A 25,215-nucleotide genomic window follows, 5' to 3' on the forward strand; every position below is an offset into this window, starting at 1 on the left:
ATGTGAGAATACGTTTTAGTTAAACATGGTGGAAAATTACACATTAAAGACATGATTGTGGCTTATAACATCATTTTTTTTTTGGTAGTAGAACATATAAAGAAAGATGTTCAAGTATTCACAGTAGTTGATCAATGTTTGGGTCCCCTTGGAACTTGATACCACTTAAACATTATTGAATAGACTCTTACAATGACAATGTTTCATATACTCTCTTTCACAAAGACAAACATTCTGAGTTTGTGCCATAATTGTACAATGTAAGTACCACAGTTACAAGTCGCTGCGAAAGAACTGAAAATACATGATATTGTATTGTATTGTATTGTAGCTGACTGTAGTGGTGTATGCAAACAGCTTGGCACAGTAATACTACTGTAAGTGTAACAGTAGCTACTTTAACCCCCTGTTTGAAATTCTTTCTGTAAAATCTTTGTCGCCATTACTGACTTTAACACCCTCTTTGTAAGATTGGCCTGAATCTCTTTACTATATAGCCAGCTTGGTTAGCCACTTGGCACCAACTTTGTATTGGTTATGCAATTACTCATCAGGAAGGGGTTTAAGACAAGTTAGACAGTTTATCTATTAATAATCCGAAGGGGAATGCATACAAAGTATTTTTTCTCAAGACAATTTCATGAAAGTTGACACATGGCCATGATGTTTCTATGCACTAGATGTTGGTAATAAATATGTCACAAGGTCTTAATGGGTGGAATTTGAGGTACATACATACAGCACAGTGTATTGATACACAGCCCCAAGTGGCATACATCTTATTATAACATATCTTAAATATCCCTCCTAGATGTCACATTAAGTCTGGGAGAAGCAAACTTAAGCTCTATCTTGAGTTGTGGAAGACCAGCTTTCGTCACAACTCGTCGTCGTGATGATGTCTTTGAGAATCTGGAGAAGGAAGGATGGAAGAAACTGAATGTTTTACTTAAGTTACTTTCCTACATAGTTTAGAGATATCAATTTGAAACAAGTATACAATTTCGCTTTCATTTAAACTCATACTAGCCCATCTACATGCATCACATCAGGTATCAATATTGAACAATATTGTACTATCCCAATATAGTACTGGAGTGTAGTGATAAAGTGTATAGCCGGTATAACCGCCGTTCGGCGTAACACACCAGCTTCACACCAGTGTAGTGATGACACAAGAAGAAGAAGAATATTGAACAATCTGGAGACAAATGATCATGGCACCATTTGGTGACTGATAGAAAGCATTGTGCACCAATTCTAAACAACCTGCTTGAATACATTTTATACATAAAACATCATGTGTTATAAGCAGGTCATCTAATCCATGTTGATTCAATGAGGTAAAGAGTGAAGATGATAATAAAGACCATGGTTAGATTTTGTTATCAAAGACTTTCCTAATTTCTAAACATCAACAAAGTCTGACTTTGAGGCACTTTCAAATAAATAGCAAGACAGGATGTTTAATTTATTGAAATAAAAGAAGAGCAAAAATGTGTAATAATACCTTCTGGCTTTAAAATATGAAATATTCAGAATATGCCATAACATAAGTAGAAAGTTACCTTCAGCTTGTAATGTTTCTCCCCCAGGTTTTGAAGAAGCTGATTTTTCCCCGTTTGTTAATCTCTGTTGTAGAGCCTTTATCTCGTTATCGTAGTCTGTCCACTCTGGAACTATCCTCACTGCCGCCTCCAGCTTAGGCTCTTTTGTCAGCGGGTTATTGCACTGGGGAAATGTGGCAAAACAGCAAGAATGAATTAACATATGGATAACGTATGTGCATTTGATATCCAGAAATTGTCTAAAATGTTTACTTCGTTTTATGAAAACTATCTTCCTCTGACGTACCTGCTTGTTAATATAACTTGAAATTTGCAAATGCTTTATGATTGAGAATCTTGTTTTTATAACAATGTTTGATGCTTTTTTTGCCTCTTCAAGCTTAGATATATAGATGGTAGGAATGAAACTGGGAAAATGTGGCAAAGAAACAATAAGCTACATGTTGATATTACTAGTCGATATGGATCAGCAAACAATTCTAAACTGAATAATAACTGAATGAACAGTTTTGTATCCAAATAACTCTACAGTCATAAAGATCATGGCATAAATATGGGTGCTATAGTATGCATTCATTACATTTCTATCATGGCACTATACAAAATTTAAACTAAAATACTAATATGCTTTCAAAGATGTTTAAAAAAACACTGTTTTAATATCAAATAAAAAAATTGTGGCTGTGGCCTTTAAAGGATTGTTTTCTTAAATATTTTACATAACATGGTTAAACTTTATGATATCAATAATGTGGTTGTTTCTCACCAGATCGATAGTTTTGGCGGTTGTTTTTGAAGCATCGTCACACCAGGTCTCACACCACAGCCACTCCTGGGGCAGGGACTTGATGGCCACCTGGTGAATCATGTTGTTGGGGAGGTCCTGGAGAGGAAGCAGAAAACTCACATTAAGAAAAAACAAGAATTGCAAGAAAATGCAGTGTTTTTCCATCCAGAATCTCTGTAAAGAAGTATCACATAGCAAAACAACTCTCTAAATGAGTCTGCAAGCTCTAAAGGACATTTTCAGCAGCAGTACAGTGGAAAATATAAAATTTTTAGAAATTGAACAATGTTTGCAAGTCAGTAAGCCCCATCATGAAAAAACAACATCCTCTGGCAATTTCAAAATTTGGCCAAACTCCACAGAAGATTGTTGAAGGTGTGATATCTACTGGCTTACTGTTAATGACATACCTGGACTTATAAAAGCTACTTAACTTTTTCACTTCTTCCAAATAATTGATTTATATAACCAAGCTTGTATTACCTGATCCAAATTAGAGAGACTGTTTGGATCCTGGCTGAGACCCTGGTACTGCCCGCGTAGTCGATCCCCCGCTGCAATACGGCGGAACTTCTTCAGGTCCACCACGTACAGAGCACTGATGTGGTACTTCCGCCCACCCAGGTGACTCGCCCAGTAACCGGACTTCCAGAACCTGGGGGCAAATAGAGCATGTTTTAGATGTTTCTGCCTGTGTGAAACTACAAGTACTGTATCAGTGTATGTAATGTCCTGAGTTAGCTAAGATTTGGTACATCATGATATGATTGAAGCAGAAAAAAAGGAACTTTGAAATTCTAAGAAAAAGATTATAACATTCTTTTAGATGTAAATGGTTTTAGATACAGATATCTTTCCCAACAGTAAAAAGCTGTATCATATCCTAATCAAGTTATGATTAAAACAAAACACTTTCTATTGTTACAACTACAGTCAGAACTATCAACAGAATCAACCACAACTTATGCTCGAATGTACATAAATGAAAATTCAAATCACTAACAAATCAATGGTAGGTATTAAAAATGTGTCCATTATGTTATCATAGTCTATTTGCATCAGGGCTGTCTTATTGTTTGATGATTTTAAACATGGTCATGCTCACTCTTGTATCTGTCAGACACCATCATCAGGGTTAGAATGGCTGGATCTGATTCTTGCTGCTATTTATAGCTTATGTGGGGGGATAGAAACTGAGTCACGTTTGGGACATCATTCTAAATGCTGCAGCGCCACCTACAATGTACATTGGCTTTAAGCAGGGAGAATCAGATTCAGCCATTCTAACCCTGATAATGATGTCTGACAGAAACAGAAATGTTGGAAGAACTTTACTATGTGTGTATCACAGTAAGTTTGACCCACCTGAATCCGTTCATCTCCTTCCTGCTATCACAGAAGGGCGTGTAACCGTAGGGAGCCCCGCCCAGGTCAAGGTCTCGCAGCTCCTTAATGTCTGTACGAACAATCTGTATGAAATTGAAAAAAATTTAGAAATGAGTAGGACTGAGGAAGGCACAAGTATTGATTGGTAAAACATACATTGAGGGTAAATTTGTTGCAATGCAAAAACATTTTGATAATTTGATCATGTTACCAACCAACTATGGATAAAAGTTTTGTAATGCTACAAGATTGAAATGAGCCTCCCCCCTCGAAAATATAAAACTGCCCAGAGTTTGGACAATAATAATCTTAACCAAAAAACGCAAGAAGCAAATTGAAAATATCACACCAAAATATTGGAAAATACCACCTTGAACAAAGAATTCTGATTATTAGAAGATAAAGCTACGCGTTTCTACCTCTCTGAGTACATGATCATCAAAATTTGGTAAAGATAGCTTTGGTCACATGTGTATAGAAGCTCAAAAAACCTACATATAAATCTGGCAGCTAAAAGAACCTCACCTGATCTGCGTCCACAAAGATGATTTTCTTGACGCTGAGTGGGAACAGCACATCGAGGAACAAGATCTTGTAGCCCCAGATGATACGCTGTTTTTCTGTTTGCTGGTGTAGCCAGCGAGGCCACTTGTACTGCACTAGCTCGTACTGGAAACCGTACTCCTTAGCCATGTGGGGCAAGAAGTCCTGGAGAATCATTAAAAAATACAGAGGTGTTAGTGTTGGTATGGCCAGCAAGGCCACTTATACTGCACGAACTCTTTAGCCATGTGGGGCAAGAAGTCCTGAAGAATCATAGAAAATATAGAGAAGTTAATGTTGGTGCAACCCGTGCGACCACTTAAACAGCACAAGCTAAAACTGGAAACTGTACTCTTTTGCCATGCAGAGTAAGAAGTCCTGGAATATCGTGTAGAAATCAAAGCTACTATTAAACTGAAAAGTTAAACAAGTAAAGACAAAAATATCTGTGAAACCATTCATAATATTCCTTGATGGCTCTTGTTTCTTAACATTTCACACAAAATGGGCAAACAGATTGAGAAGGGACTACATTATATAATTCAGAAAAGACCCTGTCTTTAGTGCAGAACATATCCAATGACATTTCTTACCCAAAACCTGAAAATTATGCTTACCATGACTGCAGGAGAGAGGTAGTTTTTGAGGAACCAGAACTTCACAGGAGTCTTGGTGTGTTTCAGAACACTCAGCATCATAATCCTGGGGAAACACAACATCAGTCAACTATCATCCAACATTCAGCACCAAGGAAAGGATCCATGGTTATTTGGTTAAAAGAGAATTTACAAAGTTTCTAAGTAAGAAATGCCAAAAAGCAGTTACTCAAGAAACTGGATATGAATTTGGAAACGGTCAGACGTTTCAGACAGCCATCCGATGTCTTTCCTCAGTGATACTGAAGAAATCTTGTTGGAGATAGTTAAAGATTTCTCCAGTGTCACTGACGAAAGACACCAGATGGCTGTCTTAAATGTCATTTCCAAAATCATATCCAGTTGCTTGAGTAGCTGCTTTTTGGCTTATCTTATACTCTGGATGTCTAACCTTCATCAACGTTTAAGTAAGAAGTAAGTAAGAATCTAAGTAAGAAGTTAACACTGATTGCTTCACACAGAACTTTGCAGTCAGCAATTATCCAGTATTCAGCACCAAGGACAGGAATCATGGTGATATGTGATATGAGAAATGCCTACTTTGTTTCACTATTCTATAGAAATCTATTGAGTTTCTAACTGATAGTGTAACTATGTAGTCAGTAATCATCCAGTATTCAGCACCAAGGACAAGAGTTATGGTGTGATGTTGAAAGAGAATCTAAAGAGTTTCTAAGTAAGAAGTTTAGACGGATGGTTTAACAGAGAATGCAGTCAGCAATCATTCAGTATTCAGCAATAAAGACAGTATCCACTGTGAACTGTTACACAAGATGTGCCTACTTTGGTTTTACTATTCCATAGGAATCCATTGAGCTTCTTAGGAAGAAATTACTGATGGTTTCACACAGAACTATGCAGTCAGCAATCATCCAGAATTCAGCACTAAGGATAGGAACAATTGTCAGAAGTAGGTTTTTGGCACCAAAAATGTATTGGTGACAGGGTGCCTCCAATACATCATAATACTGTACAATACTACTGCATACAGCACCAAGGGCTGAGGTGGAAGGGAAAAGGAAAAGTGGTTTTCTCACCTGAGCAGCCTCTCGTACAGGTGCCCTGAGGCAACAGAGAAGATGTTGATGACATCCTCCTCATCTGTATCATCTCCTGACTTCTTACCTCCTCCTGTGAAGCTGGAGAAAAGTACAAAAACATTACAACTTGGTTACAATCTTCCTGTACTTCAATTTTTTTGAGGTCTCATCTTCTCATCATCGAGATAAAGCAAATTCCAGTCTTCATATTTTTTATTTTAATGATGTAGATGATGATGGTAGCTAACATATTGTTGTGCAAAACATTGTTCAGCTTGGAAAATTATCAATCAATCAATCAATAGATCAATAATCTACAGGCATCATCTGATAATGTATGGTGGCAGCAGACATATTTCCAGAATGGATGGATATCTGTCACTAGAATGTTACATTTCCAGCACGGGACCTCCAATTGGCTCTAGTGGCCCCTAGTCGACTTATCGTGTTGAAAGTTATGCTGTACAAGGATGTTACTACAGACAGTCTGGCTGTGAGAATAACATAATATTATGTGTGGACAGTGTGGTGAACAACTGTTAGGCTATTCATCTTTACAACAGGGGATGACTGTACCTGGATATAGAGTCCCAGATCCCTCCCCCACTCTCCCCTTCATCTGCCAGCAGGTCCTCCTGAAGCTTGTCTGGCTTCTTGTTTACCTACAGACAGAATAATTCATAGCTAGGGAAATCTCCAGTTTTTAAAAGAGCTTTAATCCTACTTCACTTATCTTCTAGGGTCACAACAGATGATCTGAAGACTTGTTATCTCCAAGATTCTGTCATTACTTCTTACTATTTCACTTAGTGTCCATTCTCATATTTTGTCAACTGGCAATCTTCCCCATGTTGACAATGACAATTCATATCATTAGATGTATCAGATACCACAATCTGGGCTAGAATTCTATACAGATCTTGTATTGGCATCTTTCCCTCAAACTGATATCCTATGAGTGAAACCATAAGCTTATTTCAAATTAAAGGTACACAACAATGTTGATAGGGTCAAACCTGGGTTCAGCAACCGTTAAAGGGACTGTTTGTTGTGTTTGCTGAAGACAGGGTGGAGTTAACTATATAAAGATGCACAAAACCGTTTTATGGAGCTTTTGACTGGAGGTTCCTGCCTGTGCTAAGTGGCTGCTAAGGTTTTACTGTAATAATACCCAATTAAACATTAAATCTAACCTTGATCTTGATGATCTTGCTCTTGAAGCTGTCCATGATGACGGTGACGTCCTCTGACCCTGCAGGCGTGTCCGTGCCGTCGTGGTTCGTGATCTGGTAGATCTCCTCGGAGCGCCCCGCCCGCATGCGCAGCAGCCAGGCACCGGGGTTCGCCTTCAGCTGGAAGTAACCCTGGAGAGAACACAAGAAAGGTCAACATTTTCTTGGGGCTAACTGGACAATAAAAGCACTACATATGATCAAATCTTCCTTCAAAAGACTTCCCAGATACCCTATTCCAGATGTTTTATCAACAAAAGCACTTTCTTTTCCCATATAAAGTTCTCTTCAGGACATTTCTAAAAAAAAAGAACAAAAAGAAATCTGTCCAACTTTTTTCTATGAATATTTCCCAGGCTTTCATTATAGAGGAATCATCCCATGACAATGTTTCTCAGACTCTTTTGTTTTTCAGGAAAAATTTCATCATGATTTGTTCCTTTTTTCTCCAGAAATATGTCTACTGCGCTTCTTTTATGTATTACCTACAAGAAAGTCTATATTTTAGACAGAATTTCTGTACTTGAATGTTTATCAAAATGGAAGGAAAGAGTGAAGAACAAATGAAGGGCTGTACCAGGTTGGCCATGACGATGGTGTCCACCATGACAGGAGTGTTGTGTGTTCCCAGGGTGAACTGGAGACCTCGTGGGGGCTGGCCAGACATTGCATCATAGCAGTGACCTGAAATGATATTACAAAATCTGAGTTAACATGATGTGAAAGAGAAGTCAACTCTTGCTCAAAAGCTAGATAAACACAACTTAACTCTGATACTCAGAAATCTTAAATTTGAGGGACTAGAAACTACAATGCAGCAATGGAAACGGTTCATTGATATTCAAGACTAGACCCTTGGGTTCTTAAATGTAAAAGAAACTAAAAACCTACCACATTTGTATTACATTACACATCTCAAGAACTACATCGTCACATAAGAAATAAACATGGACAGTCAACATGGCTCAAATGGTAAAAATTTCATTCTTTATCCTGTAATGACAGAAGTTAAAATGTTGGGCATCTATATAAAAGAATTCTTTTCTACTGACCTTCCAGCAGCAGATACTCCAGTTCATACTCTGCGTTGATGGTTGTACCAGGCACCACGTCCTCTAACCGGATGTTATCCAGATCATATGGCGTGCGGACTGACTCGATCAGCCAGCTCTCCGGAGGTTTCATGTTCAACGTGAAGAGTGTGCTGTCTGGCATGTCCACGAACTTGGCACTGGGACCTGGACTGAAACTGGAGGGAAAGTTGTTGTTGGACTAACAGCTTCTCAATCAGAATGCAACTGAAATGTTGAATACTACAGTTCAGAAATCTCAATTAGCCAGCTCTCCGGAGGTTTCATGTTCAGGGTGAACAGGGTGCTGTCTGGCATGTCCACAAACTTGGCACTGGGGCCGGGGCTGAAACTGGAGGGAAATGTTTGCAGTGGTTTTATTTTGAAGTTTTTGAAACAGGAACAAAATGTAACTGGGAGAGAGAGAGAGAAAGGAAGAGAGAGAGGGGGGGGGGGAAGGGGAGTGAGGAAGAGAGAGAGCAAGAGGAAAAGGGGAGAGAGACAAAGAGAGAGAGCAAGGGGGAATGGGGGAGAGAGGGAGGAAGAGAAAGCAAGAGGAAAAGAGGGGGAGAGAGACAAAGAGAGAGAGCAAGGGGGAATGGGGAGAGAGGGAGGAAGAGAGAGCAAGAGGAAAAGAGGGGGAGAGAGAGACAAAGAGAGAGAGCAAGGGGGAAAGAGGGAGAGGGACGGGAGAGAGAGAGCCAGAGCAAGAGAGAGAGAGAGAGAGAGAGAAAGACAGAAAGGTAAAGTGACAAAAGAGAGTCAGAGCATTCCCTACCTTGTGTTAACCATGAAGCCCACCTCCGGCTCCAGCACATATCTGTAGAAGCTCTTGAGCGGCATCTCTGACAGTTTGTCCCGAGAGTTCATGAACACCTTCAGGTTGGCATTCACCACTTGTTGGAGTACCTGGGAGCAACAGTAAGGTAATATGTAGACAGTCCATACAGTATTGTAAGAGTTTATCAGATGTTACTAACATGTTTTCTAGTTGTATCTTAAAATGAAGACCTAAATTTGTAACCTACTTAATCTAAGAAAGAAAGAAAGAATAAACATCTATCAGCATTGATAATCCAGAGTCAAGTTGCTCAGAAATTTGTTCTTCTCTAGCAGTAAAACAGTTGTAAAGTGGAAGGAGAAATTGTAAACTGTGTAAAGGCCTCATTGTTAGGACTGAGGTTACATGTGAATATGCATCAGATATGACTGACAGGTTGTTCAATGTACATGTACACATAGGTAAACAGTTTTTGCCAAGTTTAGTGTCTTATAGTTTAGTGTCTTGTAGTGTCAATACTACTTTGCTGATGCAAGGTACCACCCAACAACTTTGCCCAATGACAGTGACACGTACCATAAGAATAGGAGCCAGTCTCTGAGCGTCCCTTGTTGTTGGGTCCACCACAGCTACAATGTCAAACGCTGCCTCGTTGGGATCACCTGGGATCTTCACAGCACTGAAAAAACAAAATGAGAAAATGATATTGAAAATTACATGAAAGAAGGTATCAATACATTCAGATTGAAAGAAAAGACAGCAATGAAAAACATAAAGCTGTTAAGTTTAAATGAGCATTTTGCAAGTGTTTTTCTAAAAAATGGTAAGTCTACTACTGTGGTCTATGGAAAGGTTATGGGAAAAACAGAGGAGAGGTGCACTCTTCAAGTGATTTCAACACAAGTGAAGGTGGAAATGATCACCAGTAGTGGACTCAACTCTTATGAACAGACTTGGGAGAAGTGAGCCAGCATACAAAACGTAGATACCAGAGCCACTACTCTTCTAACGCCACCAGAGGAATAAGAAAAAGGCCAGTCTGCAACTTGATTAATTCTTATAAAATTCACTAAAAGTCTTCTACAATGAATTCCTCCTAAAAATGACATATCCTGTTAAGAATGAAGTGCCAATCTGCATATTGTGTAGGAAAGAGAGCCCCCTACCTGTGCTGGTCAGAACTGTAGCTGACCTCCCTTCTGGAGTCTGACCTCTGGTTGGCGATGAGCAGGCCTGAGGCCTTCATGACAAGGTCATTCAGACTGGGGAGGGCACGGAACAAAAAAATTTAAATACTGGTATTTTCAAGACAATTCAACCTCTACACATGGGTAAAATACATGAGCTGACTGCCAGTCATTTAGAGTGACTCCAAAGTCATGTCAGACTTTTGATATCAGAATTAAGTTGTAACTTACCCATCATTCTTCAGGTTAAGCTCCATGTCTTTAATCTGCAAAAAAAATACAAAAAATTTTTTTTATCTCCTTCTGAATCTTATCAAAGTACCATAAGGCTACAGAGAGTGAATATAGTCAGAGTCAAGTTTTTCTTCCGTAATTCTGTTGTCATCCCAAACTTTTACTAACATTTCACTTAAAAAAGGTTAGAGAAACAAATGCCTTAGAGAAACAACTGTCTTAAGGACAATTTGTTCAAAGAATTACCAGCAGTTACCTTCTGAGCAACATTGTCAGCTGCCAGGCTCTTGACAAACTTCTCCAACAGGCCAAAGTCATCGGGGTCAAAGGTCTCTGAGGGGTCCAAGGGACCAACAATCTATAAGACATAACAAACAGGGACTCCATGGGTCAATTTTACAAACTTTGAGGTGAAAGAGACATATTTTTCTCAATTTTCTTTTAGGTATTACCACTTCCTTTCAAAAGAGATGCTGAAGAAAGTTCTGGCATGCATATACATGTCGCAGCTTTTTAGCAGCTAGATTTTGAGCAAAATAACAGAAACTTTCACAATAACAAGCTAACAGGTGCTAATCTGAAGGACACTACACATTAATGCCATTGACCTTTACATCGAAACCTATTTTAAAGCACTGCTAATGTAGAATTCTTAAAAAAAAAAAATTCCACTCACCATCCCATTGGCCACTATGGCCCTCTGTCCTGGCCTCACTTTTAATGTGTTCTTCACAAAAGTCCAGTGGGAGGTCAGCAGGCTTGTCTGTTTCTTCTGGTCCTTCTTCAAGGCTGCTTCAAACTTAGCTGTGTCCATACCCTGTGGTGGAAGACAGGCATTCTTTACATAAACCAAAAGTTATTTATATCAGACTTAAGCCATACTCACTTTTCTTGCATTTTGCTGTGGTTTTAGACTTTTAGTAAATCACACTCATTTGTTTGTTTGTTTGTTTGTTTGTTTCACTCGCAAAGACTCACAACAAATGGTACCTCGATAACATGATAGCAAAGTTGTCAGCTTTGTCAAGATGATGGAGATAACCTACATTTGTAAATTACCAGATTTTCCAAACCAGTTGATTGATAGCTATCATTTGGATTAGCCTGAACTAATAGTACTCCCAAGCCGTCCATTTTTTATGTATTTTTAGACGTTTTTGTGGGGTTTTCTATTTTGTATTGTTCTCTTCTTAAGCACCAGCCAAACTGGAAGGCATTAAGAAAACAGTACAAAATAGACAGCCTTTTAAAAACACCTAAAAACACAGAAGGAAACAGCTGAATCTCTGCTTGGAGGATAAACTAATAGGAAATCAGAACTACAACTCCATCAACATAACGTTTTTGAAAATAAAATCACATGGTACACAAAATGGCAAATCTACCACCATTAAATGTTTTCAAAATTTTCCAAACTTACTGTATGTAAAGTAACAAAAGAATACCTACATTGACGTAGAGGTCTGCCAGCTTCCCCCCCTGCACCAATGGTACATTCTCCTCCTTGGCCAGTTTGGTGATGAAGTTTTTCGCCAAGGTCATGGTCTGCGTGTCCAGCGCCGCCTGCACGGCGCAGGCGAAGGTTTGAGAACCGTCCTCGGGAGCACTGCTCGGGTTGTGGAGCACTCCAATTCTTACAGTGTTACTGGATTTCTGCAAAACAATATGAATCATTTTAACCTCTGTCAATAATGAACTGCAACTTTTGAATTTATTGAAAGTATGGCTTGAAAGACAAAGATACCAATAAGTCAATAGAGAATGAAGAAAGGATTAAATCTATTTTGAACTGAGTAATGGATGAATGTTGAAATTCCTGCAAATAGGAGGAAATATATTTTCCCTTGTATAATTATAGACTAAGTTCACCTTTATCCACAGGGTAACGTATGTCCATTGTTTTAAAAAATTAGGTATTTAGGAATATCAAGTCAACGGACGGTAGTTTCATACACTCAGCAAATATTGAAAATATGGCAGTTTGACATTGAAAATATTGCAGTTTGAAACTATCGTCCTTCGATGTACAAGAAGTGTATTATCCCTAAATACCCTGCTTTTAAAACCAGTGGACATAGGTCACCCCAAAGATAAAGGTGAACTAGCGTTATCTTACTGAGAGAAAATCTAAAAGCATTCAATTTATAGTTTGTGGATAAGTTTATTTTACCATGTGTTTGATGGCATCATAGAGCAGCTGCCTTCCCTCTGTACTCTCCATGTCACACACTACCCACATGGTCACGGGGCGGGTCACAGACTCATCTGAAACAGAAGGGTGGCAACTTAGTGTCCTAAATATGCAACTGAACCAAATGTACCACGAGCATTCCTGCACTGTAGTATAGGATGAGTGTAATGCTCATCTGCAACACCGTGGCATCATGTTTCGTGTCCCAAGTATGCAAATAACCCCAAAACACCATCATGTTAGTGTCCCAAATATGCAAATGTCCCTTTAAACACCATTATGGCTTACTGGTATCTGCAAGAGAGGGGAACCATTTTTGTCATAGAGCAGCAGTTAACAACCTTGCCTCCAGCCAAAAGACCAGAGTAGAACTTGTTACCATCGAAAAGAGTTGAGACCTCTTCATTGGTAAGAACAAAACTAGTAAGTAGCTGTTTAACCGTTTGAGCCGTTTTAGATAGCCAGCTGTCATCATCCCCCTGTGAAGCTGGTGTGTTACACCAAAGGGTAGTCAGACTTGTTTGTTAATACAGCAGTTTGTAAGTACAGCAAAGGTATCGCACAAGTGGAAAACAACTAATGCAAAATTCTTAGTACAAAACATCAAATTTCCAGTCGCAGGGCTTGAAATATCAATCTGTATTACTAAGCATTGCAATTTGCAGAAAAGCTTTGGAAGTTGCATAAGCTTACAATTTTGCAGTTGAAAAAGATTCAGGTTTGGAAGCAAGAATCACTCAAATATCAAATCAAGGATTTCAAGCCCTGCACTACAAAGAAACTTGTTTTCCAGTTTACAAGTCAGTAGTATGTATAAAGACCTGCTTTGCCTACCTTTCTTAGTCAGGTACTTCATGTTGTTTGCCAGGGTGGCTGCCATCTGGTTAGAGCTGAGTCTGGAGAAGGCAGCGGAGTCTGCAAGGGGAGATTTACCTGGAAACAGTGGCATGGATTAGTAAAATCACTCAAGTGCTTTCTCTTCAGGAATGGTCAATGATGTATCATGTATTTGGTACTTTACAAAAAGTCTTCACCTGTGTCTACGAGGACCAAGAGTCTTTAATTTCATGTAAATCAAAGATGTACAACTAGGAGTTCACATGATCTGTATTGTTTGTATCTCTTCTCACCTTACAGTCAATCATCTAACGTATATATAGTGACATCAGTTATCAAAGAATGTATGCGATCAAAGGATATTTACCTCCATGAAATGTCATGGAAGTTATATTTTACCCCGCGTTTGTCTGTGTGTCTGTGTGTCTGTGTGTAAACAAGATAACTCAAGAACGGCTGGGTGGATTGGTTTGATACTTGGTGTGTTGGTAGGGTGTGATGAAAGCTGAAAATGATTAGATTTTGGGCCCCCTAGCGGCTCCCCTTGGTACTGCAGCGCAACTTCCGGTTTTGCTATCTTGGTGTTCTGAACATGCTATGGTCACGATTTTTGAGTATTAGATAGTTCTTGTGCTCAGGAAAAAGTGACATAAGTTTGGGCCCCCTAGCGTCTAGTTTTGGGATAGCAGGGGCATTTTTGTCAAAAACTTCTGACGAGGATAACTCAAGAAGGGAACAACGGAATTTCATGATTTTTGGTATGTAGGTACCTTGGACAATGTTGTACAAGATGAAATACTAATTATGCAAAATAGGAGCAAATTTGCATAATTAATGACAACATTCAATCATAGCAGTTTTTTCTATGTATCTCTTGTCTTGGACGTGATATGGTCTTGAAGTTTGGGTGGTAGATAGCTTTAAGTGTCATGACAACGTGGAGCAAATTTCAGCCCCCTAACATATAATTTAGGAACTGCAGGGGCGTTTTTGTCAAAACATTCCAAAGAGGATAACTGCAGAAAGGATTGACGGATTGGCATCATATTAGGCATGCGGGTACCTTAGGCAAAGATGTTCATAATGATATACATGTTATGCAAATGAGGACTTAATTTGCATAATTAATGAGGAAATTGTATAATTCCATTGTTTTCAATAACTGGACTTCAATAAATGTAACACATGTTAATTATGATAGGTGGAATATAAGCAGATACTAAATATAGTAATGATGAACTTATTTGCATAATTTATGTAAAAATTGCAAAACCGCTTTATGATTAATAATGGGAATTTTATAATTGTGACATGTGTACGTTTGTCAATGATGAACAACACTATGCATAAATTATGTTAATGTCTTAGTCATTTGCATGAAATTTACAAAAGCTCGAAATTTTCATGGAGGTATGAGGTCGCTGAACTCTAGTTTTGTGTTTTTCTATAAGTTGAGTAAGGATCAAATCTTGCTTAGTGTATACATGTATGTCAGGTGTAGGCTTCTTGATCTGCCCTTATCCTGAATGAACCATAATTTTTCTATTGCTATAATGACACTGGTTGCAGCTCCAATAGACCAAATCTAAGCAGATCTAATAAAACATCAGAATACAAAGAACAAAAGCGTCCCTACCAGGCTGTGTAGTGAGGTCCAGGGTCCTCTTCTTGGTGCTAAGCACCCTGGGATTGAGGCGGGGCATGACATTAGGCCTGTCCATCAGCCACTCCAGCAGGTTCATGGAGTTGGTCAGCTCACTCTGGCAGAGAAAAAAAAACATTTTTCCACGTCTTTAAAACTGAACATGGACTTGAGTTGGTGGGGACGTAATTTTGTGGTAGGAAGAAAATGAGAGTATTTGCAGTCACTGTGGTTTTATGTTCCCTACAAAAACCTTGAAAATAAAACTGAAGCAGAAATTTCAAGAACTACACTTGTCTAGGTATTGATAGATGTAAAGATAGGCCATAGTATATCCAATATATTTTATGAAATTAAAACTCAAGGGTCTACAGGTTTAAGGTCCCTATTATAAAATAGCAAAGAGTTGAAGCTAGTGCTTTCTTCCAATAGGCACAGTATCAAATCAAATCAAAATTGGAATGAAAGGGGCAGGGCACTACTTTGAGAGAGGTGGAAATTCTAGCCAAGACAAACTAACAGTCTGTCTCCTTACCATGTACACAGCCCGCTGTAGTTCGGGGGTGATGCCCAGGATCTTACTGACCACAGACTCCTCAAAGTTCTCAGGAGAAATCTGCAGAAATTATGAGTCAACCATTAGATGAGACTCACAAGGTAAAATGAAAAAGGCATTTCTCATGTTCACTTAGTGTACTTGACTTGTACATCTTTAAGATTAAAAAAAAAGGTGCAAAAAATTTTATTGACCAACAATTGCATAGGGTACAATGTATGGCAACCAATAACAACTACTAGCTAATATAGACAATGGTACTACAAGGCCACATACAGAACAATAAAATATTATCAATAACAGCAGTCATGTATAAGTGATCTATTCTCACATTTGGAATAAAGTATAAAAAAATTGACCTACATAGGTGGATATATATCTCAAGGAAAGATATCAAATAGATTTTCAGTTGTAAAACTATTGAAACTAAACTACTGAAACTAAACTAAAAGAACAGCTGTTAAAAGAAATGCATCCTGACCTCTTCCTCTGTGAAGGGCACCCCATTCATCAGCACCTGTGGCAGTGGACCCAGTCCTGTCCTCTGGTAGAACTGTCGTCCTGCCTAAACAACAAACAAACAAATAAATAAACAAACATATCTAATGTCAGCTAAAACACAAACCTATGATATTTGGATCGATGAAACTTGAATTCAATCCAATTCAATATGAGGATGTGGCTAGTGTTTTTTATAGATATGCAATCACAACAGAATGGATAAACTACACATTCAATCCCTGTCCTTGGTGCTGAATACACCATCCATACACTGCACATTTATCAATACTCTATATTAACTTCGATATTAACTCTAACAACTTCATGGCCTATATACAATTGAAGCAATCTAATAGTTCCTGCATTCCAGCCAACTTATAGTGTTGCAGATACATGAATATTATACAATGTACATGTACATGCGCTGAAAAAGTAGCATGTAAAATGTATGTGCCCAAAAGTCATGTGGAAAGCTATAACTTGTACTCACCCTTCTCTTGTCATCATAGTCAGTGTCAGCAGCGATGACATCAGCGATATCGTCTCCAGGGTACTTCCTGCGGAACTTCTCCTTGATGTGGTCCATCTCCAGCAGACTGTCCTTGTTTCTGGCCAGGCTGTAAACCTGAAACATCCACAAATGTTCATAAGTCCCATTTAACCATAAGTCCCAGTTAACCATACGTCCCTGTTAACCATACCTACTAGAAGCTAATGAGAAGGCCTTGGCCTGGCTGCAGTACTGGCATGGAACGATATGATGATGATAGGTCACATTTTAGCTCATTGCAAAGTTTTTTCTTCCCAAAATGCTCTTGTTTCTAACAGACTGTCCTTGTTTCTTCTGGCCAGACTATAAAGCTAGGAAGTCCACAAAATTTATGTTATAACCTACCATTTAACCATTCTAGCTCACTGCAAGAATTTTTTCTACACAAAATGCTGTTGTTTCTAACAGACTGTCATTATTTCTGGCCAGGCTGTAAACCTGGAAAATTCCACAAATAACCATAGAGAATCCAAATTGAACCTCTCACCAATGAAAAACTGTAATCTGTTAACCTAAATAGCAAAACTCCTTAATGTGCCAAACACAATCCTTAATTGCATGGGATCTAAGAAATAAGATTCACCATCACCAGTGCTACCAGCAAGATCTATTAGGTTTTATTTTTATGAAAACAACAGCAAAAATCTGACTGGACTGGTTCACATTCCAAGGTTTGAAATCATCAATGGGCTATATATTTGACTCAAATGCAGATGACCACTGAACCAATGGCATCACCTAAATATGATCTGTACTTACAGAGTTGAGCCATAGGAAGGCCTTGTCGCTGCCCTGGTCCTGCTGGATGAAGTTGTAAGCCCTGATCAGGGCTACGCCCACATCGTCCTGTCCTTCCACATCCTTATCATCATTCACCACAAACACAAGGCCAATCCTACAGGAGAGAATTAAAGTTACTGATATAGGGAAATAAAAACAAAAGAGATGAATCCAAAAATATAGAACAATGGATGTGTTATGTCAGGTTCAAAACACAGCTTGATGAGCAGTTTGAGAGGCTTTGAAAATTTGGTTTCTTGATAAGTTATCCATATTTCACCTTAAAGAAAATGATTGAAACTGAACAATTTTATGTGAAAAAGACCTCAGAGATAACATATACTAAGGAACGGTTGAGGATTAACTTTGATTCAGGTCCAACTCTGTAAGAGTATAAAAAAAAGGATATATATCCTGTAGAACAGATCAGCCAGCTTCATTAGCTGATACGAGACAGCTGCCTTCTACACTGTCACAACAGTATGATACAACAAATCCTGGAATCATTACCTGACTGGAGCCTGGTTCCTGTAGAACAGGTCAGCCAGCTTCACCAGTTCTCCTGCCTCCTTCTGCAGAGGGTCCAGGAAAAACACCTGGACAAAAACAGGAAGAGCAACACAAGTTGGAAATGTATAGTATTGGGTCAATTAATGCTTTGCTGATGATTCCATTGGACACTAAGCTTGCTTTACAAATCAAAGGAGTGTCCTTATCTTTTATTCTTGTTTTGGCACTTCTTTTGCAATTGACTCACAAGTTCTAACTGGTGATAAGATATTGAAGAGAGCAAGATTTTTACAGCCCATGTCACACATAGCTGACCATGGCCTCCCAACTTTCTCCAGACCATGGTTGGGAGTTAGTCATAAGCAAGGGCATCTGTCGTTGGGAGTTGTTTTGCAAGGTTGCCTACTAATCCTCTACAGTTACCTGTAGCAGCCAACTTCCGGTATGAAATATAAAAAATGAAGTCAGGAAGACATCTTGTGCTTGGCTGATCAGGGGAGCAAACTGAAACTAGAATAGTCAAGTCTAGGGAAGGTCCTGAATTTGTCACAGGATTCTAAAGAGGGAACAAGCCAACAACTGTAATATATGTCAACCATAAAAACAGCTTTGTGTACAGATTAATCTGTAAGTTTGCAGATTGTCCCCACTCACCATGTGGTACATGTTCTTGCGTATGTGCCTGAGCATGCCCGGGAACATGGGCCTCAGTAACTCCTGCAGGTTGGACGGCCAGCTCTTGTACTGGTAGTCTTTCTCAAGGTCATTGATCCACTACAAAAATTGAGAAATTCAAGGTCATTATCAGACTGAGAAGCTTGGTGTATACTTGGTGACATTTTTAGCCAGTTACAACAAGCAAGACCGTCCTTTTACCACAATACAAATTAAGAGTTTAAGCCATCACATATTTTGTAGATTCTTCTTGAAGATTACTCCTCAAAAGTATCATACTAACTCAGTGTGTATCAAGTCCAAATCCTAAAATAAACAAGTTGAACATGATCACTTTACAATTTTGCAGTTCAATTCTACACAGCTTTTGCACCACATGGTCACACTGCTTGGGTAAGCTTTCTGTCTTGTCAATGTTAACAGTGCCAAATTTTCCCTATGTTTTAAAGGCGGAAAGGTTTCCTTTTCACTGTCATACAAATCTGCCCACTCACATGTACAGCATGGTCCCTGATGTCTATGGCGTAGTTATCCACTTCTGAATCAACAGGCAGGTACAACAGCGACTTCAGGTCGTCTTCCTGGAATACATGAATAAGAGTCGCCGTCTTAATTCAACATCAGAATTGGTCAAACAGATGCAGGGCTGTCTCCAGGACCCATCCTTCCATCGTTGGACGGAAATTTGCATGTTGGGATGGAAAATAATTTTATGCCATCCTTCCCAAAAGTAAAATGAACCTGTTGAAAATGTACTTTCATAAGCTTGAAATGACTTATTCAACCAGGAAAATCAACAACATTGGCTCCCAACAATGAGTGGGACGTCAAGAAAGTTTAAGCTGGGGACAGTCCCTAACAGGTGACAAAATATGTTTAAAAGAATATTAAGAAAATCTTGTCTGTCATATTTTGCGTAGCAGGTGTTCTACTTACCCTGATCCCTAGTGACCACAGTCCCTCCATCAGCTTTACCTCGTTCTTGATGGTGTCTAAGAGTCTTTGGAAGAAATATGAAGATTTTGTTACAACATACTGTAGCAACACTGTTGTGATACACTGTATGTATGTAGATAATGAAATACTTTGTTACAACGGGCGCTGTCTACCTAGTCCATGAACGTTAATGAAGGTTTGACAGCTAGGTAACAAGATATGCAAAATAGCTCTCGATCAGGTAGCAACTGGATATGATTTTGGATTTAGTCCCTGTAGTTTTCAGCTTTGTAACCTTGCCCTACAAATGTAAATGGGTATCCCTCGATATACAGTCAAACCATAAACTAGTAAATCAAACTGAAATGATAACAGGAAAACTCACAGGAAAGGATCCACAATGTCCAGGTCCACATGTAGCCCATTGATCAGCAGAGCTGATTCACCAGCACCCATGTCTAGGGTTTCTGAAAACACCTGAAATATTCGGCAGAAGAAATATATAAATATATCATTTATTTGCAATTTCCATTTGTAATCCTGTGAATATCATTGTATCTCTTGGCTAGATGAGCTTAATTGAGGGGTAGCCTGCTTAAGAATTTCATCTGACTGGTCAGAGAGATTGTTCTTTTTGAGAGGAAGGGGAGGGGTGTTCAGTATAATGGGAGGATGTATTTAAGGACAGAGAGGGTTAAAATGGAATTATTTCATCTTTCCATAACCAAGCAACATCTAGGGCTCACCTTCTGGTTGTCTTGTATTTCCTTCCTGACTTCATCTTGGACTTGTGTTCTTACAAGGGACCTGGGGACGGAAGAAAAAATTGATGGCAATGTATGATCTCATTATCAAGAATATCCGTTTACAATCACCACTAGTACTAATGATTCTAATTTTCAACGAAACATATAGAGTTGTACAGGGAGACATTTTCACTGCACCTGGCCTGTGTGGGGAAGTTCTGACTGACGTCTCTCATCACTCGCAATGCATCCTGGGGAGATGAAGAAACAATCCGCTGGGCGGCCTGGAAACTCAGGTCCTGAATCTGCCAGACCTTGAGAGGAGCCATCTCGTTGGTGCTCTCGATCAGGTAGGAACGGAACGTCTTTAGCTTCTCTTTCAAGTCTGGATACAGTTGTCTGCAAGGTCAAGTACAGAAACCGAACTGTTAGCGATCCTCCTTTTGGGTCATGAGCTTGGGGGATTCCATGAACTACATGTACAGGTATCAAAAAATGAAACCTGTTGTTATCAAATAATGTTTATGGACATGTTGTGACAGGTGTAATATAGCAAGCAGACACAACATGCTTTTTATGCCAAATGGTGGTTATACAGTAATCTCCAAGCAGATCCTACGGTAGCATAAGATAGTATCAAAAGCTGGCAGAGGAGTGAAGCCGGCGTAGGAGTGTGTATGCGACCGGTGCCTATTTGACCCCCTTTGGCCGGCTTTTTTTCTTGGCCAGCTTTGATCTTATGGCACCATAGGGTCTGCTTGGAGATTAGTTATACAGGCTATTCAGATTAAGTTTGTACACAAAGGTTGGTAGATAACTGATGCTATGTGGTTCATATGTCTTATTTTGTTCTTGTAGATTTCAAAGTTGTTTAGGTCTTCCTAACTCACCTGAGTTTCTTAAAGATGAATCCTTCCACCTCATCTTCACCCTCCACCTCCACTTCCACACCTGGTGCATCACCTGGGAATTATAAAAACTTGTTAAAAACCAAAGATGGGAGAAATATGTATACTACATTATACATATCATTTTTAGGGGGCCAAAATCTGATCAGAAAGTTTCTAAAACACTGAACTTAAGTTATCTGAATACAGAGTAAGATTATGTGGACATACATGTGTTACGTTCTCGTTGTTGTGACAGAAGAGTTGTTAATCCAATTGTACACTGTCATGTGTGCTCAGTGCTCTGAGTCAGGAGCCAAAGAGATGGAACTGGAGACTTACATGTATGTTACTTAGCTTAAGTATTGGCTGAGCTTTTAGTATTCAAAGTACTATGTCTGGTACCTTTGCAGTTATTGTGAGGGGTGCTGTCTTAGCTATTTTACTGGCAGTACAACTGTATTTACCTTGCACTTTGCTGTCGTCCACAGCCTTGTACTCAGTACTCTTGATGGCCAGCTCCACTCCATAGCCAGACAGACGCACCTTCCTGTCTGGTCGCACCTGGACAAAATGGAAATGTTATTTCAATGTACCAAGTATGTCTTGTAAAAAGATAATTATTACAAATTGCATTCAACATATAAACTCTAAGAGCTAGACTTACAGAATGTCACAGTCTATTTTTCCACCAATACAATGTAATTTGAGAGGTTTTGACAATATTTTTACATCAAAATAGTACTTTTTCTGTATCTGTATCTGTATCTGTATCTATATAGCCGGTATAACTGCCGCTCGGCGTAACACACCATCTTTGCAGGCACGCGGCGCAGCAGCAGCCGGCTATATTACACCGAACGACTTTTTGTTGTCTCTCTCAGCCCATATCAATAATTATTTGTCAGTGCATTCATGTTTAATTTGAAACAGAGAAGACAAAAAACTGGTTACATAATCTTGCAATGTTTGGGACATTTTCAAAACTTAAAAATAATTCCAAATAGTGAGAATAAGGAACTCAGCCTTAGAAACAGACCTTGATGTAGTGCCTTAAGACATAGTTGATGTCTCCCCTGTCCGCCATGTCCCTTAGGACAGTGTGGAAGTCCTTGAAGGCCTGCGTGCCCAGCTCTGCGTACAGGATAACTACAGGGACATCAGGTGAGGTGCCTGGGTACTGGTGGTCTACCTTGTACAGGTATGGTCTTTGTCTGGGAGGGGGAGGAAGGTAATTACCAAATCTGTTGTAAAAAAAATTCTGTAAATATATTTCAACTTGAAAGGATAACTAACAGTAGGTTTTGAAAAGGACATCCTTTAAGAGACTTAGAGATACATGTACATTTGTACTTCTAACATACCCGGTAGTCACTGTAATCATTTTTACAATTCAAGGGTACAATGTTGGAACTCACTATTTTTACAGCCATTTGACTGATACAATATTTGTTAGAAAGGCATGCTGCTCATGTAATGCTATTTTCAATTTGGTCATAACACATGTATGTAGTCATAGATATGTTTGACTGTTGGAAGACCTCCTTTCAAGATCTTAAGTAAGAACTCTAGAAATCTGCATTTTTGCAAGTGGTACATGTAAATATCAGGTCTCTCTTGAAAATTGATTGACTTCAACTGTAGGGCAACCCTTTAGATTTATTAATAAATGGAGAAAAAAAGGTATTTTTGCAACTGACCTTCCAGAGGCAGTGTCCACCATACCCTGAACCCTGCTGGGGTCACAGGTCATCTGGTTGTGCACGTCCACAAATGCAGGGCAGTCTGGGATAGATGGCAGGTCATCAACCAACTGTCGTAGGAAAAGGTAGGAAGGAAAGTAATATTGTAAATGAAGGTACATTATAACATTGCTTTAAAAACTTAAATGGTTCACCTTGATACAAGATAACTGCTTAACCTTCCTCTTTGACTAGCCTGACTAAAATCGAGCTCCTAGTGGCCGGCTGTGCAGTTGCTACTAGGGTACCAGTACAAAAAATTCAGGTCCAGGTCCGGTTCAGGTCCAAAGGATCAGGTCCAGGTCCGGACCTGAACCTGGAACTGATTCAGTATGACTCATACCAATGGCCCATTTCACTACAAAGAAATCTGTTTGGTGGAGTATTAGACTCACACTGGCATTTTAAAATCCTATAATACTAACTGCACCTGTACAATTGACTGTAAAACTTGGTAGAAATGACTATAAACTATACTCTATTTCACTCTTGTTAGTTTCTTCCACTTGCAAGCACCAAAATGTGTGAATGCCTGATCAAATAATCTGTTAATTTCCTAATAGACCCAACATCCGGTCTACCTAATTTTTTCAGGTCCGTTTTTTCTGGACCGGTCCAATGAGAAAAAATGGGTTTGTACCGGTACAGCGTACTAGTACCCAGCCCTAGTTGCTACCACCTAGGTTCCAGCCAGCAAGAGATTGTGTAAACAGTGTAATGTTCCTTATACAACATATACTTACATGAGCGAACATCTCCACAGTAGGAGAGTGGGCCCGCAGAGCCAGCGTGAAGCGCAGAACTTTGACCTGTGCCTCGGACAGGACTCCATGGGTCAGCTTCTGGATGTAGTGGTGGTACGAGTGGTCCGATTCTGAGGGACAAAAATTTTGAAATTAATATTTGTTTTAATTGACATAGCAGAAAAAAGTTACTGTAATCTAAACTCAATATTTTCTTATCAAAGTTTGATTGTAATACGTTTGTATTTGCATGAAAGCTCATCTCATAAAACTCATAAAAGTAATAAAATTCATGAATGTGACAAAGCTAGATATTGGAATTACAGGAAACAACACATGTCACTTTATTACAGCAAAACTAGCTAGATTTTTTGCCACACTTTTAATCAACATTGCATATTTTTTCTGCTATTTTACAGAGTGAGTATAGTAAAAGTTTCCTTACGTGATGTAATCTTTTCTGGGTCAGCGTCTGCGACTTTGTTGGCAAAACTCCAGAATGCATCATTGCTCTCCTGAGCAAGGAACTCACTGAAAGAAAAAAAAGAGTTAGAAAGGCTATTAGTACAACATCCAGGCACTTTTCATCTTATTTCATCAAAATATATATATATAGCAAATCAACTTTCTATTCAGCCCATCAAACTGTATCTATTACTGTAAATGCAGAAATGTTCGCGGTGGATTAATATTCGCGGTTTTCGCGGCGGCCGCTTCACCGCGAATTTAAAACCACCGCGAACATTTTTCCATAAAGGTAAGTGACTACAGTGCATGGTGCTACCGCGAAATTAAAACCACTGCGAAAAGTCCATTTTCCCGCTACCGCGAAATTAAATCCCCGCGAACTTAAATGCATTTACAGTATATAAAATTGTGAAGAGTTCAAAAGTTTCAGAAACACAAATTGAATAGCTTTAGAGTTTCTTTTTTTTCACAATCAACAATCCACAAACAACCATGACTGCCAGCCACATTTTTCAGGTGCTGAAAGTTGAGGCCTTCAGGGCCAGGTAAGCTGCCTTGCCTTAGCCCTCACAGCTCCCCTCCTCAGTGATTAGTCCCCCAAGCAGACCCTACGGTGCCTTAGAGATAGCATCAAAGCTGGCCAAGGAGTATAGCCGGCCAAAGGGAGTCAAACAGGCACTGGTTCCCGGCTATACTCCTTGGACAGCTTTGATGCTATCTTATGCCACACTGTAGGATCTGCTTGGAGATTAATCATTACTCAGCGATACCCCAGTTGGGGTGGTTCGAGGGTACCTCGAAGAAGAAGAGACGAAGAAACTTTGACCCACCTGGCTTCCAGCAACAATGGAGTGTCCCTCCATTTAGCATCTAGTGTGGCCACAATAGACTTGGACTTGGCTTCTGCTGTAAGAATGACCCCTGATAGAACTGTCACCAGGACAAACAACATGCTGTGGTATCCTAG

At 39.2% G+C, this 25,215-nt stretch overlaps 1 protein-coding gene across 1 annotated transcript; it reads right to left on the reverse strand.

Annotated features, from left to right (window-relative positions):
- Nucleotides 1-466: 466 nt before the first annotated feature.
- LOC118428044 (UDP-glucose:glycoprotein glucosyltransferase 1-like) lies at nucleotides 467-25,215 on the reverse strand. Its single transcript, XM_035838009.1, has 40 exons — nucleotides 25,079-25,215; nucleotides 24,226-24,311; nucleotides 23,781-23,911; nucleotides 22,996-23,108; nucleotides 22,335-22,509; nucleotides 21,763-21,859; nucleotides 21,299-21,371; nucleotides 20,607-20,807; nucleotides 20,409-20,469; nucleotides 20,048-20,139; nucleotides 19,663-19,726; nucleotides 19,221-19,307; nucleotides 18,706-18,825; nucleotides 18,052-18,137; nucleotides 17,521-17,656; nucleotides 16,702-16,836; nucleotides 16,192-16,275; nucleotides 15,690-15,770; nucleotides 15,149-15,272; nucleotides 13,510-13,608; nucleotides 12,655-12,749; nucleotides 11,934-12,137; nucleotides 11,161-11,301; nucleotides 10,741-10,842; nucleotides 10,482-10,516; nucleotides 10,230-10,325; nucleotides 9,640-9,742; nucleotides 9,061-9,191; nucleotides 8,265-8,461; nucleotides 7,790-7,896; nucleotides 7,174-7,344; nucleotides 6,557-6,642; nucleotides 5,978-6,079; nucleotides 4,902-4,986; nucleotides 4,267-4,449; nucleotides 3,721-3,824; nucleotides 2,839-3,010; nucleotides 2,335-2,451; nucleotides 1,569-1,731; nucleotides 467-912 (listed from the first exon to the last, which is right to left on the reverse strand). The coding sequence occupies exons 1-40, from the start codon at nucleotides 25,198-25,200 to the stop codon at nucleotides 878-880; spliced, it is 4,596 nt and encodes a 1,531-aa protein (XP_035693902.1). The 5' UTR covers nucleotides 25,201-25,215; the 3' UTR covers nucleotides 467-877.

Source organism: Branchiostoma floridae, chromosome 12, assembly GCF_000003815.2.
Source record: "Branchiostoma floridae strain S238N-H82 chromosome 12, Bfl_VNyyK, whole genome shotgun sequence".
Lineage (NCBI taxonomy): Eukaryota > Metazoa > Chordata > Leptocardii > Amphioxiformes > Branchiostomatidae > Branchiostoma > Branchiostoma floridae.

Excerpts from the sequence above, each read along its gene's own strand:
- LOC118428044 (XM_035838009.1), bottom strand. The coding sequence starts at position 25,200 with ATGTTGTTTGTCCTGGTGACAGTTCTATCAGGGGTCATTCTTACAGCA. Across the intron at positions 16,837-17,520 it reads CCTTCCTATGGCTCAACTCT|GTTTACAGCCTGGCCAGAAA; the intron begins GTAAGTACAGAT and ends TGGATGTTTCAG. Across the intron at positions 12,750-13,509 it reads GAAGTACCTGACTAAGAAAG|ATGAGTCTGTGACCCGCCCC; the intron begins GTAGGCAAAGCA and ends CTTCTGTTTCAG.